The sequence below is a fragment of the Chelon labrosus genome, assembly GCF_963514085.1.
Source record: "Chelon labrosus genome assembly, chromosome: 10".
Taxonomy (NCBI): domain Eukaryota; kingdom Metazoa; phylum Chordata; class Actinopteri; order Mugiliformes; family Mugilidae; genus Chelon; species Chelon labrosus.
The window spans coordinates 2,713,885-2,733,805 of record NC_140360.1 but is presented as its reverse complement, the minus strand read 5'-3'; the positions used below and the strand labels follow the sequence as shown (position 1 = coordinate 2,733,805).

Here is a 19,921-nt window from a genome sequence, read left to right as displayed (position 1 = left end):
AAAAAAAAAAAAACACAACCGATCCATAGGTCCTCTCCAGGACTGCTGCTCTTATAGGAGGCCCAGAACAGCGACTGGCCAATGAGCAGCGCGGCTTCATCACACAGGTGAGCCCAATCTGTAATCTGTTACCTGTGGAGAACAGAGGAGGGAGGGGGTAGACAGAGAGATGCATATGCAAACAGGTGCACCACCTGCGTGTGTTGCACACATGGACACACAAAGGGATAAGTTAAAAAAAAAAAAGATTTACTTTACTTCTCTTTCTAAAAATAGCTGGAAATGCACACACACACACAGGATGCAATAAACCTTTACGTTCTCTCCTCAGCTCTGTATTACAACACAAATCTCCGCTTACTGTTTAAACTTTACATCCCAGTGACTCCACTTGTAACGTGCCTTCATCTAAACATTGTGGAAAATCAGGTCTCTCTCCCCACACCCTCTAATATCTCAGCTGCCAGGTGGCTGTTCCTCCCTACTGCATTAAACTTACATTAAACTCTGGTACACAACACTAGTTCCTCACTTAAATACATTAATTTAAAAAACGGTGTCGCTTCTTTTACTTCTTTTCACCTGGAAATACACAAACAGAGGCATCCTGTGTAGCATAGTCTTATATGCCGCACAGGATGCAAGCTCACAGGTCCAAAAGGACCCCAACGTGCCTGTGTGAGCTTTACTCCCAATAACCATAGACTGTATAAAAAGTGGGCGCCATGACAGCTCCTCAAATGTGAAGCCAAGTCAAGTAGAGCTCCCCCTGGTGGCTGCCTGCAGTATCGGTCATAAGCTCCACCTCCAAACTGACCTTATTTTCTCAGGGGACACGGGCGGCTCCATCTTGTGAGTTTGGAGCCAGAGTCTGATCAGTACGGTCCGAAAGTAGAGCCACGCGGAGCCATGATATCGATGCCCCGCCCACATTTCCTCCAGACTCACTCGTGTTTTCGTTTAATTAATCCTACGCTCTGCTCTACCTCCACCAGTTACAAGGAAATGTTGGATTATACACTGGACTTACTTTTAAAAATTGTTTTTACAACTCTCACGCTCCCACAGGACCGCTTTATGGAGCGGTTGACATGACAACTGGTGGTCGCCATTATGTCACATCCTGTTTCTACAGCGTCAAAAAACTAAAACGAAACTTATCCATAAAAATTACACTTGAACATTCATCAACGTTATATTAACTACCTAAAATGACAGAAACCATCCTTGAAAAAAGTTTTAGTTTTAGTCCCGCCCACTAACATAGAGGGGGTGGAGCTTATGACCTACACTGCAGCCAGCCACCAGGGGGAGCTCTACTTGATTTGGCTTTACTTTTGATGAGCTGTAGATCTTTATACAGTCTATGCTCCAAACTCACAAGATGGCGCCGATCGTAACCCCGGGAAAAATAGTGTCAGTTTCACTAATGGGAGAAAGTGGGGATGTGTTGTCCATATTTATATACCAGTGTTTTTCAATCACTGTGCCGCGGCACACTAGTGTGCCGTGAGAGATCGTCAGGTGTGCCGAGGGAAATTATCCAATTTCACCTAATGGTCTAAAAAACATTTTTTGAAAACGAATTAATTATTACCTGCGAATAATATGCCATTGTCAAGTTTCTGTGTATCTATCCGTGTATCAGAGGTTGCGCTAGGCTTTTTCGTTGTCGGTCATTTTGACTGACAGGGTCATAAAAATCCCGTCATAATCTATTTTTACCCGTCACTTTAATTTTTTAAAATGATAATAAAGACATATTCAATAGCATTTAATTTTCATTAAAGTTTAATTAACTTTAAGTACTTTTTTCAGAACAGTATTGACTTTAAATGGTAACAAAAACAACAACAACAAAAGTTTCGGCTGCCGACACGTCTTGTCCGTACTCGGAATGGGACTGCTAGCGTAAACAGCTCTTAGACGGTACCGTAGGGTTGAAGTGCTTCGGTGGGATGCAAATTCCATTTTGGTAGCCGCATAGACGTAGACCATTGACTGTATATACTAGACGTAGACATATGGTTAGCTGAGCTCTGACTTGTGCATCAGTGTAATCGGTGTACCAGGAAATCATGCACCGACAAAAGTTCCGCGATGATTGGAAAGCAAACTGCGATGAGAGACAAGAGCCAATTAATAAGGTCACTCGCCACCGAGTGGTCAGGGGTGTGAATTGCAATCTGTCAAAATGACGGATGGCCTTCAGATTTTTCCGTGACATTTAAAAAAAAAAACGGTCAATGACGGAAGATATTCGGTTAACGCGACCCCTGCTGAGTATATAGATAAGACTTTTTTCTTTGTGTTTATTTGATTTCTTTTCAAGACAATTTGACGAGAATGACTTTAAATTGTTAATATTTTCGGTTTTCGGTTGGTGGTGTGCCTTGTGATTTTTTCAATGAAAAAAATGTACCTTGGCTCAAGAAAGGCTGAAAAACACTGTTATATACAGTCTATGCCTATAACCCTAAATTACTAAAAAAACTGAAACATGAAATTAGGGGAGGATGTTCAGTGTCCATCATTGTGTTACGTTTTAGTAGACCTCTAGAGACATGTAAAATTAATGCCAAGCCACACTGAAACTGTTCCTGTATCGGCCTCACTGAGAGAGGCATGCTGGTTTTTTCTTTAATTATCACCCATCTCTAGCTGTGGTATGACTAGTCAGAGAACAAGCAGGCATGAGGTCATTCCTATCATGCTGCCAAAGTATTTCTGTCACCTGCTATCTAACACGACGCCACTGCCCTGCTCCGTAGGCACCGGGGCAGATTGACCGCCGACGTTAGCCTCAATAAAAATGACGTAAACAGCTGTTTTGTCATATTGTGCCTAACTAAACACTCACAATCGAAACACTTAAATCACGCCATGCCGCGCTTTATCCAGCCTATTCAGAGATCTGTGGCAGAAAGGGAGTGGCCGTTTGTCGAGGAAAAAAAAATGAGATGACGGCGATAGAGATGCCCGCCGTAGGCCCGGTCAGGCCGGTCGTCAGGAATCTGGTTCGAGAATCAGGAAGTGGCCTTTTTGAAATGTGTCTGGTTTCTGAGACAACACTCGGTGTCTCTGCTATTGTCTGTTGTTTGCCATCAAATCAACACACCAGCACCGTCCTCCTGGAGTCCACCACACCCTGCCGCTGGTTTCATCCACACATATGTAAAGACATTTAAAATCAGATTTATCCTGTATATGGCGTTACACCTGGGATCATGTATCATGAAACCTCACATACAGCAGCCAGCTCAAAGATTGAGCCATATCAATTCTGTTGTGATATTTACTACATTATCCTACTCAGAGTTATGAACCACGTTCATATTTTATATATTAATTAAATTTTAGTCACATATAGATGATTTATACCCTATAACGTCTTAATTCAGATGCACGGTTGCAGGCCTCTTTGCAGGATATTTATGTTACCCAGTTGGTTTTGTCCCTCTATCGCCGCTGGGCTTTATGGGACCGGTTTAGCCGGTTATGTGGGATTTCAGCAGAACAGGAATATCAAGGGAGAACTTGCCCGGGCCTCGCTGTTTGTGTTCCTCAAGGGGCCGACCGCCCCGACCGGTTCTCTGGGGTGGAGAGATGAGAGGAAGGGAGAGAAAAAAGAGAGAGAGATAGAGAGAGAGATAGAGAGAGAGAGAGAGGAGGGTGTACGTGGGGCGTTCTTCCCTCCCTCACCTCGTTCTTCCCTCTTTCCCTTCTTTTTTATCACGCTTCTTTCTCTGGTAGCGCTCGGTTCATCCGTGAGGAGGTCTCCAGCGAGGGCCACGAAACAATAAAAAGAAAACAGAGAGAGAGAGAGAGAGAGAGAGAAAACGGCGCCCGGGCGGGGAGCAGCTGAAGAGAGAGTTTCCTGTGGTGAGTTGAAATTGGCCGAGGATCAGGACTGAGTGACTGACAGATGGGTAGAATGGGCGCAGGTATACGCTGGCTGGATGGAGCTGGTGTGCAGGAGACAACTGTGACCCTCGTGAGAGTGATCATCCTGCTCTGGTGTGAGGGGGTAAATGGGTGGGGGTAGGGGATGGAGGGAGGGAGGTGTAGGTAGGAGCACACTCATTTAACAAATGCATATACACTATGAAGAGGCTGTAGATGTTACGTATGTATTGATATATTTTCTCTAAATCCATTTTAACTACACACCTTCCTGTGACAAGACGCCTGTTTGCTCATCTCCTACGCTGTGCCTTTGAATGAGAGGGAGGAACCCTGCTCGCTCCGTTCAAGATAAGATAAGATAATCCTTTATGTATCCCACAAGCGGGACAATGGTCCCACAGGACTCCATCATCTCTGTTGTGTGACAGCAGCGAACCGAGATCTGAGCAGAGAAAAACATCACACATTCTTCTTAAAAGTCTGGTTTCGATCACACAGCAGACTCCACAGGAGGTGTGAAGTTAAAGGTGCGGTGTCCACCTGTGTGTCCTCTGTCTCCCTCTCTCTATGTCCACCGGGCTTCTGTAGGCTGCGATGCAGTTAGTAACAGGGCTTAAGGATGAGTGGAAGTGGAAATGAGTGGCGACTGCGTGGATTACAATTTGTCTTTATGTCGTGCGTGTGCGCGCGCGTGAGTAATGATCCAGAGATAGCAGAGCAGGCTCATGAAGGCAGACAGGTCTTTTCTTGCTCCGCTGAGGTGATCCGAACAGCCAGTCGCCTGACGTATCCCGACATGTCGAGGGAGCTGAATCCACGCTGATCAAAATGCTAAAATTATAGGATTCGGTGCACGTACCTGCGCTGCAAGTGATTATCTGTGTGAATTATTCATGGTGTGCACACATGCATCTGTTTGCACAGTTAGGAGGATGCATCTTTATATTTGGGGGGGCCCAAAATGCAACAGCCCACATGGTCGATTAATGCATTTTGGTAAGACGTTAAAGTTAATGGATTAAACAGGAAGGAGCTTCAAATACTTTCACTTATTTAAGGAGGAGACGACATGAATTCACACACACACAACAACCTTAGACTCTTATGCAAGACAATGGTAATGAAACTAGAAGACTTAGCTGAATTGTTTAGCCAATAATGATAAAAAAACCTAAATTTGTATTTGCCCCTCAGCTGGCCCATCCCACTATGAAACCTGCATTAGTAGAGACAAGCAGTGGAATCCTTTCTGGAATCATTTTAACCTCTTTAGGCGTCCACCCTGCCTCACTACCTGCACAAAAATGTATTATATGACAGAAAGAAAGACATATGGCGACGTAAAGTGACGTAAAAATCGAGTCTTTTGCCCCCAGTCGACCCGATATGCAGCGTTTGCATCCTTTTGTGTGACCCCTTGTTTCCACAAAATCTCTACAGTGGAGGTGGAGAGTGTAAATATAAATAACCATCTCTCTCCCTCCAAAATATGGCTGCATACCCGTTTATCCATTCATTAAAAGTAGATATGTTAGCGCCATAGACTGCATCTAAAGATGGACTGCTGCTTAAAAGTGAAGTCAAAGCATGTGGAGCTCCCTCTGGTGGCTGGCTGCAGTATACGTCATAGCCCCGCCTCCCCCTCTATGTTATTGGACAGGAGTCATGAGCTGTGTTCTTTAGTGTAGTTGTTGTTTGAGTAGTTATTGGATGCTATCTGAACAGGAAGTGACACCATGATTCCCGCTGTGATTGACACGGAACTAGTCGTAGTAGTTTCCTGCAGACTGCGGCGATGCGGCGCTAACTTTAGCTACACGTTTAAGGTTCTTAATCACAACAATGTGGAACTATATGCAACATGTGTTTTTAATTTAAGATTCCTTTTACCGGGACACTGATGCCTCACAGCCAGAAGGTTCTGGGTTCTAATCCGTGGGTCGACTGGTTCCTTTCTGTGTGGAGTTTGCATGTTCTCCCTGTGTCTGCGTGGGTTCTCTCCAGGTTCTCCAGCTTCCTCCCACCGTCCAAAGACATGCTGGTTAGGTTCATTGGTGATTCTAAATTGGCCGTAGGTGTGAGTGTCTCTCTGTGTTAGCCCTGTGATAGACTGGAGACCTGTCCAGGGTGGACCCCGCCTCTCGCCTGATGACAGCTGGGATAGGCTCTAGCGACCCCGCGACTCTTCACAGGGCAAGCGGTCACAGAGAATGAATGAATGAATGAATGAATGAATGAATGAATGGATTCCTTTTACCTCCGATGCTCAGTGTATCCATGCATGGGTGTGTGCATGTACGTAGGTATTGTTTTAGAGGCTGCACAAGAAAATTTTGTCATGCATTTTTTTTTTACCATGCAGTGACAATAAAGGTAACTCTAATTCTAAACTGTAGTCACCTAGGCCTATGAGCTGAAGGATTGTGGCAGTTTTTAGGTGGATGTTACGACCCGGCTCTAGTAGGGGTGAGGGAAGCAACATTAGAACCCGGTGGAATCAGCTTTTTAGGTAGTTAAGGTTTACTATTATTATTGTGAAGCGTTTAACAGAAAGAACAGATAGCGTAGCACTAAGGCTGGACAAGGGGGGGCTGAATAAATCAAAGAAATGAGTAAAAACAAAGCAAAACTAAACATATAGACCAAGTCCTTTTTAAGAAATAAAAAGGACCCCAAAACCTAAACGTGTCTATACAAACAGAAAACAGAACCAAAACATGTATAAGTGTGAAGTCCAGCTCTTCGGCAAATAAAATCAAGTGCTTAATTCAAACGGTTTCCACAAGCTAAGTATTTGTGGAAGTACAATAAGCACAGATCCACAGATTCACAGATTGGGCACACCAGTGTGGAGCAAGCTGCAGGTACGTTCCCAGTGGCTCCAGAGTGACGGTAGCACAGCCTTTAAACAGAATCCCCCAACCAATCAGTCCTTCAAGGGGCGTGGCGATGAGTCTCCTGGGGGAAATCTGCCTCACCTAGGAAGGTGGCCATAAAGGTGGATTAAATTAACAAATTTAGTCGTACTGCACTAAACCCAGGCTGCAGGCGTATCCCTGCACTTTTGGCTTGACTTTGTTGGAAGTGGGTGCACATCATTCATCTTTATATACAGTCTATGGTTTTGATTGCCATTGTTTTGATTCTTTATTCATTCATTCATTCATTCATTCATTCATTTTCTGTACCCGCTTATTCCTGTTAAGGGTCGCGGGGGCTGCTTCTTTAAACACGTTCAAATGTGGTGTTGCCATGAGATATTACATTTTGTTTTCCTCCAACTTCAGGACTCGATGCCCTCTTTCGTAATAAAGTGATTCGGATACTTTTACAGGAAACTTCCTGCTTGGGAGGAGTTTAATTTAACATGTAATCAGTGTGATAGAGGAATGACAACCATTCACATCCTGGTATGTCACTGTTTTTCTCCGAAACAAAACAAGAGATTAAACAATGAAAATCAATCTGTGATGTTTTGATTTATGAACTGAGAATCTCGGTAGCTTTCTTTCTCACTGCTCCTTTTCAAATCATGGAGTTGATGTATTTTGTGTGAAATCGTGCGTATGAAGTGCACTCTGAGGGATCTCCCAAAATACTGCGAACAATTTGTGGTAACAGTTTTCCACGTAGTGCCTGTAAATGTGCACACATACACAAGCTCAAACTGTCAGCGGTGTTTCTTTCTGCACTTGAAACACAAACTGCCGACCTGGGCTCCCAGCCCCGGCGGGACCGGTCTGACTGGATTTAATCATCCTCAATATAAAAACAAAAAAAATTCTCCCACATGTGTACGCTCTCAGACGCACACCGCAGTCCTACGGCTACAGGACCTGTTCCCACCATATCAGTATTCGGATTTTTACTAGATGCTAAACGTGTTATTATCTTCTGTCGTGCAGACTCGAGCTCGGCGGCGATGGAGTGCTTCAATGACCTCCTCCTTAAACTGCAGGAGGTCCACGAGCGAGAAGTGGAGGGTGAGTGGAAATGTAGAAAGCAGCGAGTTCGCAGTAAGAGAACGGTTTCACCACGAGGCCCCCCGCCCCCCTGCTTAACTCATCTGTTGTTTCTGACTTCCAGGATGGCAGGTGAAAGTTCAGGAGCTGTCCAACAAGAAGGGCTGGTGAGTGGATTCTTCCCCTTCGCTGACACCTCCGGATGATCATGTTTAGACAAGAGGTTCAAGTTTAGCAATAGACGGGTTCAACCAGAGGAGGCCTCAAGTCTTAGTGGACCAGGCAGGCAGGAAGGCAGGCAGGAAGGCAGGCAGGCAGGCAGGCAGGTCCTGTACCTGGCCATGTGTTTGTTCATGTCATGTTTAACTTGGAAGGAAGCTCATGTTGCAACAAGTCATTCAGTCTGGCGCTCAGTCACCAAATCTTTGTTTCATTTCTCCATGGAACAAAACAAAGGCAAGGGGGAAGTTCATTCGAGACAGAAACCATCTTATCGCCGCCAAAACAAAAGAAAGAAAGCAATAATAATTTATTCAGTACCTTATTAACCCTTTATGGGGCGAGGAACCATATTCAGTAACTTCCGCACACATTTTAAATTGCGTCCTAGGGTTAGGGGTTAGGGTTTAGGGTTAGGGTTAGCCAATCAGAGAAGATCAAATGTGGTCTGCAAGGTCCACCTCTGCATGAACCCTGAGCATAACTGCTTTATTAGGAACCACGAAGAAGAAGTGGCCTATTGTTGTCTAATGTGAAAATGTTGACTTAGCACTTATGTTCTCATGGTCTAAATACATGTCTGCATTTGTTTACCACTTAAAGGAAATGAACCATATATGGTAGCTTCACCATAAAAGTCTTCCTATGTCCAACAATAACACTCTAGGGTTGAAATTTAGAATTTCCAAGTATTTCAATGAGTGCCCTATGAAAGGTTGGCTGGAGGTTCCTGCAGCAGGACCGACCGAGCAGTATCTGTCATTAAAATCCAACCCCCCCGAGCCGTTTCTAGAAGGTAGAAGTGGAGCACATTCATGGAGGAGTTCAGGATGACTGAAACAGTTCCAGCACTGTTTCATTTCTGTAGAGACGATGAGTCGGCAAACACTTTCAGTAACATTAATGATGACTCAACTTTTCCACATCGCATTCCAGCCTAATTATTTCCGATTCAAGCCTGACTCAGACTAATTTGAAAGAGTTATTAAGCAGTCAAAAGGTCTATATTAATATACCACCCAGGGCCAAAGTTAGTCGGTTGAACCAGCTGCAGTGAGATTAGGAGGAGGTGGATGGCGGAGGGAGGAACTGACCGTAAAGCTAAGAGGAAACAGAACATACTGTAGGAGCTTTTTGTTGCATCGGGACCAAACTGTGTTTCGTTCTTTCACCAGCGACACAAAGCGAATGGAGGAACTGTTCACCAGAAACCAGCAGATGAAAGAGCAGCAGAGGTTACTCACTGAGAACATAAAGACGCTGGAAAATAGGTAACCCGCCTCTGCTTTTTTTTTCTTACGGAAAAAAAACCGCTGGAAAAAAAGGTACTTTTATTTGTGCAGGAGCCACTGTGGTTCAAACTGATGATTACAGGATGTTGGTAAATGCCACAAACACAGAGGACAGAGAGGACTTACCTGCACTTGGCTAACATCAGCAGCCTCTGTAATAAAAGTCAAATATACTGAAGTAGAAGTGCATTTTAAGGATAATCTTTTGACTTATCGGTGTTGGAAAACAATCACTAAAGATATGTATTGGAACAGAGTCTAAACTACTTGTCATGCAGCACAAAATGATGTTGCAGAAAAGTGCACAGAAATAACCAAATGTATATTAGGATAAAGCTTACATTTAATAAACTACCCTTTAAAAAATATGAAATATCTGCTGGGGCAGTACAGTGGTGTGGGGGTTAGCGCTGATGCCTCAGAGCAAAAAGGTTCTGGGTTCAAATCCAGGCCGACTGGGGCCAACTCCGGCTTCCTCCCACCAAGACATGCTCTCCTCTCGCCCAATGACAGCTGGGATAGGCTCCAACCCCCCAGTGACCCTTTACAGGACAAGTGGTTACAGAAGATGAATGAATGAAATTTCTGCTGTTTAGTTCACAGTCGACAAATTAGGAATAGCAGGTAATTTGTTTGGAAAGTTGCAATCTTCTGTGTCATTTTCTAATTTTCACATTGCAAATTCATGCTGAAGGGCTCGATTCGACCCTCTGGCGGGCTTCTTCTGGCCTGCGGGCCGTATGTTTGACACCTGTGGTAACTGCTCACATAATGTTTCCATTCATTCATTCATTCATTCATTCATCTTCTGTAAACCGCTTGTTCCTGTGAACAAGAACACGGGGTCTGCTGGAGCCTATCCCAGCTGTCATTGGGCGAGAGGCGGGGTACACCCTGGACAGGTCTCCAGTCTATAATGTTTACGGTGCTTAAATATCTACGAGATCCACCTTAAGTAAAATGGCACCCAATGAGATGACTGAAGCCAGCGTAAGTCACTATACTGGTCACCAGATCAAGTCAGACTACGCCTCCAAAATTCTATCAAACTGAGCAACAGTGCATTTTAAAACTTGTAAATTCAACATCTTTTCTGCAAGATGACCACACTTGAGTTATCTTCTCTCTCAAACGTTCTGGTTTGGTTTTAATGGTGACGTGTGCGTGTGTGTTTAAATTCACTGGATTTAGTTGGTAGCACCGTGATTGCAGGTTGGTTTCTTGTGTGCAGGCTGAGGGCGGGGCTGTGCGACAGATGCACCGTGACTCAGGAGGTGGCCAAGAAAAAGCAGCAGGAATTTGAAACCTACCAGCTGCAAAGCTATCAGCACATAGCTCGGATGGGTACGTCCGTCTTTTTCTGTCTCTCGCTCTCGTCTTTGCCGCCCCCCACCTGCGGCATGACCTTCTTTACAGTGAAGATACATAATAAATTATAATAACAAACTTTCTTGCTCAGCTCACTGATGGTGATTTCTTGCAGTGGGAGACGTGACCAACCTGAAAAAGGAGAACAAAAGACTCAGAGAAGAAATCAGGAATTTAAGAACAGCACTTGAGTGAGTACATGACATTTATTAGGAGGAGTCCACAACCTGCAGGATGCTATTTTTGTTATTAGCCAAATTTTATTTTTAAATTTAAATAGTTGCCAATGCAACACATTTGCAAACCCAAATACATATTCAAAACATTTTACCAGAATCCTGAATGCACTTCTTCTCACATGTGCAACCTTGTGATCACGTGTGTGTGCCACAGAGACCACGCCACCAACATCAGCACCAACGCAGAGTTCAAACCGAACAGCTCCCCTGACCTGTCCCCCTCCTCCGGACCCACGGCCCCCATCACCACGTCAACCAGCAGGACCGGCAACCAGCCACCAGATGGCAACGTAACGGTGAAAACGGAGACGGAGCAGAGAAACGAAGGTGAGCGTAAGAAGAACTGGGAGGTCATAAAGAGTTTCTCCTGCTCTCGTTCTCATGTAAAACCTTATAATACATTCATGTTTCCTGTCTCTGATCAAACAGAAACTGAACACAGACACTTGAGAGGGATGAACCGAACCCATCTTGTAAGTTTCTAAATCAGCTCGCACATGTATAAACATCTGATGCATGTGTGATTTTAGGCTCAGGGTAATGCATTAGATTAAGGCTTTGGTTTAGTTTGGGTTTGAACTGAAGTGGGGAACAGCCACCACTTTATGACACTAATGTGGAAATGAAATAGATATGACGCCCTCTCATACCTTTGATAACCTTGATGACTGTACATATACAGCACTTTATACGGTACTTTCTGCATTTCTACATAAAAATGACTCAAAACATCACCAGATTGTCACTCAAGTCCTTAAAGTGGACAAAGAGAACCCAATCAAACACATTAAACAGAAATATTAAACTTGTGTGGTTGTTTATTCAAGAAAATGAATCAACTAAATGTTTCTGGTAACTACTGATCAGTGGTCTACAGCAGCTTGGAGGAATTTTAGCCCATTCCTCAGAACAGAACCACTTCAGTTCTGAGATGTTGGTGGGTTTCCTCACATGAACTACTTGCTTCAGGTCCTTCCACAACATTTCTGTTGGATTAAGGTCAGGACTTTGACTTGGCCGTTCCTAAACATTCATCTTGTTCTTCTTTAACCGTTCTTTTGTAGAACCACTTGTGTTCTTGGTTCTCGTTGTCTTGCTGCATGACCCAGTTTCTCTTCACATTCAGCTCATGGACAGATGTCCTGACATTTTCTTTTAGTGTTCACTGGTAGAATTCACATTTCATTGGTCCATCAATGATGACAAGCCGTCCTGGTCCAGATGCAGCAGAACAGGCCCAGACCAGGACATTAGCACCCCCATGTTTGATGGAGGGATGAGGTTCTGATGCTGGAATGATGCAGTGTTGTTTCATCTCCAAACATGACGCCTCTCATTTAAACCAAACTATTCTACTTAAGCAGCATGCATAAAGATGATTCAAGTCTGTTTCCTTGGTTTCTGTTCTTCACACTAAGATATGCTAACCAGTTTCAGATATATAGTGTATATAGACCACAGTCTCCCAAACCATTTGACGTTCTTCTCAACTCTCACAGGAGTCGTACAACCCGCTGTCACATCTTGCATTACCATCCTGGAAGACCGAAAACAGTGGAAGCCGTGGTGGCGAGAGGAGGTGAGATACAGGAAATAGCTGAAAGTAGTAAATAGTTGGAACAAATAAAATATGATAGCAATAAAAGTAATTGTTTCTGGAGCCAGAGAAGGACAGTCAAAACTCAGCGCTCTTGATGTTGTCCCAGACTTCATCAGTTTCAGCATAAAACAATTACAGAATCAACCTGCTATCGCTGGTTTATATTTTTTCTGAATTTTCTACCTCTGCCTGTCTTCTTAACTCAGTTACACCGATCAGCCACAACATTGTGACCACTGACAGTAGAAGTGAAAAACATTGACCATCTTGTGACAATTCAATGTTCTGCTGGGAATCTTTTGGACCTAGCATTCATTGGTGTGGATGTTACTTAGACATGTATCAACCACCTAGACCAGACCAGGCACCCCCACCCCATAGCAATGACACTCCTTGATGGCAGCAGCCATCCCCAGCAGGATGCAGCCTGACACAGACACACACACAAAAACACTTTAGGAACAACTAAAAAACATGAAGAACAGCACAAGGTGTTGACTTGGCCTCCAAAATCACTAGATCCCAAACTGATCAAGTATCTGTGGGATGATCCACAGAGGCCCCTCCCCTCAAAGGCCCCCCCATTAATAACATTGTGTTGCCAGACACCCCAGGACACCCTCAGAAGGCCCATGTCCATTCTCTGATGTTTTACCACATGGGAGACCTGCACAATATTAGGAAGGTGGTCATAATGTTATGCCAGATCGGTGTGTACAGCTGCAGTGGATTCAGAATGCTTCCACACCAGTTCTCCGACAAGACATTATGAGTAACACAGCTAATAAAGCGCTGACTTAGCACCAGTAGGCCACGCCTCTGATCTGCTGCTACTGTCTCTCAGATACCTGTCACATGGAGTCATTTTTCCTTTCTAATGTGCCATGGTTAGCTTAGCATGGTACATTAGAAAACCGCAATGTGTATTAGTTTTCATTTTGATTAAACAAACAGGATATAATACAATTAGTCAGGCTTTATTATCTGTCAACACAAACCTGTTTTCCTAGATCTCAAACATATACTAAGATAAGAAAGCTCATATCACTATACGACATTAACAAGTAATGCGTAATTGCCCAACACTATTACTCACTGATATGTCCAAACCTGCCTCTGTTCCTAAAACTCTAGATCTGTTGAAGGACTCGACCAGCGCCCCTCCCTCCCTGCACAAGCTCTCCTCAGGAGCTCCTCATCCTCAACTGGTGGAGAGGTGAAACCCAGCCGACATGTGCTCCACGCCCCTGTCCCCTGCCGTCCTCAGCCCATCAAGAGCGGCACTGTGTCCCTTCCCTGGCCGTTGTCCGAGTCCTCCGACTGGGTCACTGTGGCGGCTGCAGGCACCAACCAGGCGACGCAAGCTTCTGCCAAACTGAACCTGCTGCGCTTCCCCAACCTGATCCCGACGAGCCAGCAGTCCAGCCTTAGAAGGCAGAGTTTGGGCTCTTCCTGGCAAAAGCAGACCGCCTCTCAGGCCCCCACTAAAGAGCCAACTGTGGTCTTCAGGTTGAAGAGTCTGAAAGAGCCCGCCGAGAGTCAAACCAAGCCCCCGGAGAAAAAGGAAACCCCGCCACCCAAGGTTGAAAGGGTCTCTGGAGAAGGACCTAGAGACCAGTTTGACGGTCCTCTGGACTTGTCAGACCGAGGGAAGTCCAAATCCAGTCAAACGCCAAAAGATGATTCAGCCATAGCTCTACTCAGTGGAGCGAGAGTAAGGAAGATCCCTGACATGGATGTGAACAACCCATCTGCTTTTGTACCAGTATCATCACCGTCACCCGTCATCCATCCCTCATCCTCCTACACACCGCCAGACAAACAAGAGCAAGAGCCTACCAGTGATCATGACCACAAGGTAAATTTAGGCCTTTGGGCAATGCAAATAAAGACTAAAGGTAAAAAGGAGACACGTGGGATTCGTTCTATGATGTGTTGTCACTGCAGGAGGTCAAAGATCAGGAGCAGAAAGAGGAGGTGAACGGAAAGACGGAGCAAAGCAATGGGAAGAAGGTCCCTGTCCTCACGATATCATTACGCCCAGGTAAAGAGCATTTACCTTTTTCTGTATCTTTAAAATCCATAAATCTAAATTTCAGCAAAAATGTTGTTTCACGCTTGGCTGAGATGGAAAATCTGCATATCAACACGGAATAAAGTTGAATGGAAAGATGCTCGAGGCATAGATCCTGTTATGCATGAGGCATATTACTTGGAAAACAATGTTGACATTTCCAGAGGCCTAGCTTGCGAGTGTTGGCAACCGTAGTATATGTTTAAATGTATAATATGTGATTTATGTTGTGTCTTTGTAACAGTAGTAGTGTTGGAGAATCTGAATTCTGCACTACAAAAGCAAGAATCCTTAGCATCAAATGACAAGGTAAGGCAAAACCGATCAAGCTAATATACGCGGGAGGTTATGGTGGCATTTCAACCCGTTCAGTATCATCATTTTATTATGAAAACATTTTCACTTCCTCAAACCTCGTCACAGTCACTGTCACCGGCGGACGAGCCCGGAAGCAGCTCGGCCGAACAGGACGAGGACGAGGAGAGCGAGTCGGGACGAGAAAGCAGCAAGGGAAGCAAGAGGAAGAGGTCACCTGTGGAGACAGAATCTGACGGACACTCAGGTGTAGACACAGGCAGTAAGCATCCTTTTTTATTATTATTATACCTTGCGTGCTTTGCCTCTCCATTTGGACATTTGAATAACCAATAACCAAGGTATCCAAAGTGTGTTAAACTGAGTTTTTACCCATTGAAAGGGAATGTGGCTACAAAATACTACTGATTCTCACTACAGGAGGCAATGTACACACAATTCAACATTTATCCATTTTATTTGTCTTGTACGTCATCAAATTCTACTATTGTGCACATTATAGAATCCATAAGAATATTTATATTTACTCCAAATGGCTGTTGCACATTTTTGCAAAGGTCACGTTCCATACAAGATGGATATGTTCTGTTTGTTATCTGTAGTACTGGCATTAGCCCACCAGGAGGCAAAGGACCATGTAGGAAATTGGGAAAAAGGGATCTGATTCTGTCAGGCAACTCGCCATGTGGTGCATAGTTGATGGAAAACTGTGTGGATAGGCTCAAAAGGACCAGAAAATGTCATATAAATAGAAATTGTGACAAAGCTGACTATGAAATTCAAAGTTTGGCTGCGTGTTTTCTCTGTTAGCTGAGGCTAGCTGGTTAGCTCCAGCTATGTATTGCTTTGCATCAATGGAAAAAAGTAACTTTTCTGGTTTCAGTTGACATTCAGCATGAATATTAAGGAAAGTTGAACTGTCCCTAATATTTACGGTACTCTAATTTTCGTACTCAGACTAGGACTGCTAGCGCTAACAGCTCCAGCAGTTTCTGCGTTCGCTGAAATATGCTTTGCATTTAGATGGTACCGTTGGGTTGAAGTGCTTCGGTGGCGTGCAAACTCTGTTTTACACAATTTGCACAAAACCACGCTTTCATCAAAGCTTCCATCAAGTACTTTTTGAAATGCCTTCCATCAGTCCTAGCAAGATACTTTCCTCTATTTTGGTAGTCGTTAGCCGAGCTCTGGCGTGTGGATCAGCGTAATCGGTGTACCAGGAAATCTTGCACTGACAAACGTTCCGCGTTAAAGTCCCACCCATAAATACACTTGGATAGTTGTTTTTATGTTTAAAGCCTCAAATTTTAGAGACATTAGCATTGTCTGGCCTACTAAGCTGGCAGTTAGTTGCATAGTATTCTGCTGAACCCGGTACCGTCTGGTAGGTAGGTGGAAAAGATCTTCTTTCCTTACAACCTGTCTTACTGACTCTTTCCTTTGTTTCCCTACAGGCATCCATCAAGAGAGGAAGATCAAGATCTCAGTGAGAACTGAGGAGAAGAGCTCGAGCTAAAGAGGATGATGGTGATCGCGTTGACTTGGTGATTACAGAGAAATCTCCATGAGCTGATTCCTTTTTGACCACACGGGGGCAGCACAAACATGTATTCCCCCTTTTGTCAAGCTGATAACACACCCAGACGAGGAACAAGTGTAGCACTCATCTTACATTGGACTTCTGTTTTAGTTCATCTTAACCCTCTCTAGCACTCTCCTTCAGTTTCCTGAGAGAGGAAAATATATATCTCTGTCTTTATCTGCTAAATGTTCCCACATGTGAAAACGCTCCGTGTAAGAACATTAAACCAAAAGTGTGCCAGTAAACCAGGTGTGAGCCAGGAAATAAACACGGTGCGTTAGAGATGGGCGAGTCCAGTGGGTAATATCTGTGGTGTCATCACAGCGAGCGAACTACTTTCATGCAGCAGTCATGTGACCTGCGGGGTTAAGATAAAGTTGTCTGGTGAAAACAGGATGTTCAGTCGAAATTAAAATGTAACTGTAATCAGGGATACTAATGTTGACTTCCTCCAAGAAATATATTAAAAGACATTTAACGAAGAGATCCCTCTGCATCAACTGGATGCTCCTGCAACCAATCAGAGCAACAACATATGTGAAATTTAAGGCGTCAAATGCTCTGAAATCCTTTAAAATTGTTCCGCTTGTCAGTACCTTATATAAGCAGCTCACTTCTCCTCACCGTGGTCATTTGGTTGATACTGAGATGACGTGCATGACTAATGGTTTGATTGGCCTGACAGATCTTAGTCAGAGCATAATCTGTTCCCAACAGTGAGACTCCACATAAACTTTCCACCACAATAAACCTTGCATGAGGGGAAGTTCATACGTGGGCAGTGGACGCACATTGCTGAGGTGGTGTGTTATTATTAGCACTGGTGTGGATATTCATATTAAACATGGCGTCAGTTGCAAGTAATGCGCTAAAGGTACGGCACGTAAGAAGTAGCTGCACGAACAGTCGCTAAAAATAGACAAATACGTCCTTTTGACCCGTGAATCATGTACTGCTGCTTTAGCGGAGTCCCACAATGAACACGTAGAGCTGGAAATGAGCGTAATAAGCCCCCTAAAATAAACGTCTCTCTCGTACACAAACAGACGCAAAGCAGCAAGAGCCTTTATTTACCATTGCTGACGCTGATCGGAGCACGGCTGGGGAGCAGCAACTGTGTGGTCAGTAAAACCAAAACCGATGATTTAAAAGACATTAGAAAATTTCCACTGAGCTCAAGGGGGGGGGGGGGAGGGGCTGCAGTGTAATGGCGCATTACAGTATATTATTACATTACACAGCACTATACTACAGCACTAGCACGGATTAGGGCAATTTTAAAACGTCAGCGCCGCTGCTCTGTCACAGACTCCTGCTTCCTCTTCTAGAGCCTGAAGATGAAAATTGCGTTTTGTATGCGTCAGTTGTCAAATATATCGCCGACAAAGTATTGCAGTTTTTATCTCGGATAAACGGCGCACTGCATCCGGATCCTTCTTTTAATCAGAAGTTCTTATTCATTTTGTAATTCATCACAAGTTTGGGGGTGAATAAAACAAACCCACGCTATGCACGCAACTTTTAAACTGCACGTGACTTCTTATAGGTGGAAGCTTCTCGCTCAAGAGCAGTTGCAGTATTTTTAGAGGCGTTTGCTTTTTCCCAGTGGTAACTCTAGTTCAGTTCAGCTGTGTGTGTGTGTGTTAGTGTGTGACTTCTCTTTTCACAGAAACATTTCAGTATTAAGGTTTAGGGTTAGGGCTTCTGTTAAACGACACAAGGTCCAAATCCAAAGTTCAAAACAAACAAAAAAAAAAAAGTATGAATAAATAGACACAACACTGCACGGCTCTCTCTTGGTCTGGCTGAAGCCTTAAAAGCTTTCGCTAGTTAATTCTAACTAATTGGAGGCTTTGTAATTAATTAATCTCGATTAATCGCATTTTAATCGCATAATCGCAACAATTTAAATGGATTTTAGTGGACGACTGAATCAAATAATAGACACAGGCGTGACTATTGTAAACTCAAGCTCTTTTAATGTCTGGAAAAATGCATTTAATTGCATTTCAATTCAAAACAGTAGAAAAAGAAAGAAAATATCCCTGGCCAAAACTGAACAGACCTAAAGTTAAAGCGCCATTTCAGAACGGTATTGACATTAAAGGGGTTAAAAACCTTGGCCGCCGCCATCATCAACGTGATCGCGCCGGCCTTCTGTCGAGCTGCTGGGTGGAGGAATGAGGCTCAGAAACATCGCACGTTTTGCAACACGTACGAGCCCAGTTTCACAACTCAAAAGGGCAGCCTTTAAAAAAAAAAGTGAAGATGAGCTTAAAGTTTAAACTCGTGGAAAGTCATTTTTTTTTTTTCAATGGTCGTGTTCGTCGCCAGTGCCGTGTCATCCCTATGCAGCAAGCAGCCGTTTCACCAGAATAACTTCTTACTTCTTCTTACATTTCTTTCCCCAGAAGATTTGCTAAAATAGTTGCCACCCCCCCCACACACACACACACACCTCACCTCTTCCTCCCCCCCTCCCCCCTTCACCTTAAAGCCAAACTAAATGAAACCAGCTATGTGTCTGGTGTCTCTTGCTAATGTCTAAACTTTAGTCCCAATATTTTGGCACCGCGGTCACTGCTATTTTATTTCTGTCGCAGGGACACTTTAATGTTTTACGTGGTCAACGAAGAAAGACAGAGGAGAAAAAAAAAAAGAAAAGAAAAAAGAACATGTTCCTCTTCCTCTTTTCCATTTTCAGAACACTCACATTTTGCAAGTTTCAACTTTCCACTCGCAGCTGTGACAGCTTGCGTTGAGCTGTGAGGATGGAGGCGATAAAAACCCAGTGACGGGGTCAGCTCATTAGCCCCTGACGCGCCCCTCCATCTAGTTTAAACACATATACAGGGGTGAGCTAAACAAACAAAAAATAAATGAAACGGGACAGCTGCTCAAAATACGTTATTTTCTTTAAAATCTTTTCTTTTTTGCACCTCTTTTCTCCGGCAGTGTGAACCGTGCATGTACAGTCCTAATGCCATTGATTCCCACTGTTTCTATGATGTCTCTCTCATGCCATTATTGTCCATTAAGAACCGTACTCTGTCGATGGTCAGTGCCATGTTCATCTGTCTGTTAATTCAAATGCTCTCATCTATCGAGCTGAATCCTGCGCCGTTGTGCGGCCTGGACAGATGCTCTTTTAGAAACTGTTTTACCAATGCACTATAAATGAGTTGAATGTCACTTCTGTATGACTCGGCTTATATTTTGTACCATAAAACACACACACACACACACACACAAAGAGAGAGAGAGAGAGTGAACACTGCTCTGTGCATAACGATGAGCGTTCTGGGAAACAGAAGCAACGTCGTCGGGATGTTATGCAAAGATGAAAGTTTGACAGCGTGGCGTG

At 44.0% G+C, this 19,921-nt stretch overlaps 1 protein-coding gene across 2 annotated transcripts; it reads left to right on the top strand.

Moving 5' to 3' along the window:
• The first annotated feature begins 3,661 nt into the window (after positions 1-3,661).
• On the top strand, positions 3,662-17,751 carry rbbp8l (retinoblastoma binding protein 8-like). Of its 2 annotated transcripts, none has more exons than XM_084552649.1 (14): positions 3,662-3,882; positions 7,812-7,889; positions 7,993-8,035; positions 9,263-9,358; positions 10,611-10,723; positions 10,863-10,938; positions 11,141-11,313; positions 11,416-11,459; positions 12,486-12,565; positions 13,721-14,444; positions 14,534-14,630; positions 14,908-14,969; positions 15,084-15,237; positions 16,430-17,751. In XM_084552649.1, exons 2-14 carry the CDS (start codon positions 7,829-7,831, stop codon positions 16,489-16,491), a joined length of 1,785 nt encoding a protein of 594 aa, XP_084408775.1. In that variant the 5' UTR covers positions 3,662-3,882; positions 7,812-7,828; the 3' UTR covers positions 16,492-17,751. The 2 variants fall into 2 exon arrangements, with proteins under 2 accessions (XP_084408775.1, XP_084408774.1); XM_084552648.1 differs by having other exon boundaries at positions 14,905-14,969.
• The last annotated feature ends 2,170 nt before the right edge of the window (positions 17,752-19,921 follow it).

Coding starts and splice junctions, on each gene's coding strand:
- rbbp8l (XM_084552648.1), top strand. CDS start 7,829: ATGGAGTGCTTCAATGACCTCCTCCTTAAACTGCAGGAGGTCCACGAG. Junction 10,724..10,862: donor TCAGCACATAGCTCGGATGG/GTACGTCCGTCT, acceptor GATTTCTTGCAG/TGGGAGACGTGACCAACCTG. Junction 14,445..14,533: donor CCAGTGATCATGACCACAAG/GTAAATTTAGGC, acceptor TTGTCACTGCAG/GAGGTCAAAGATCAGGAGCA.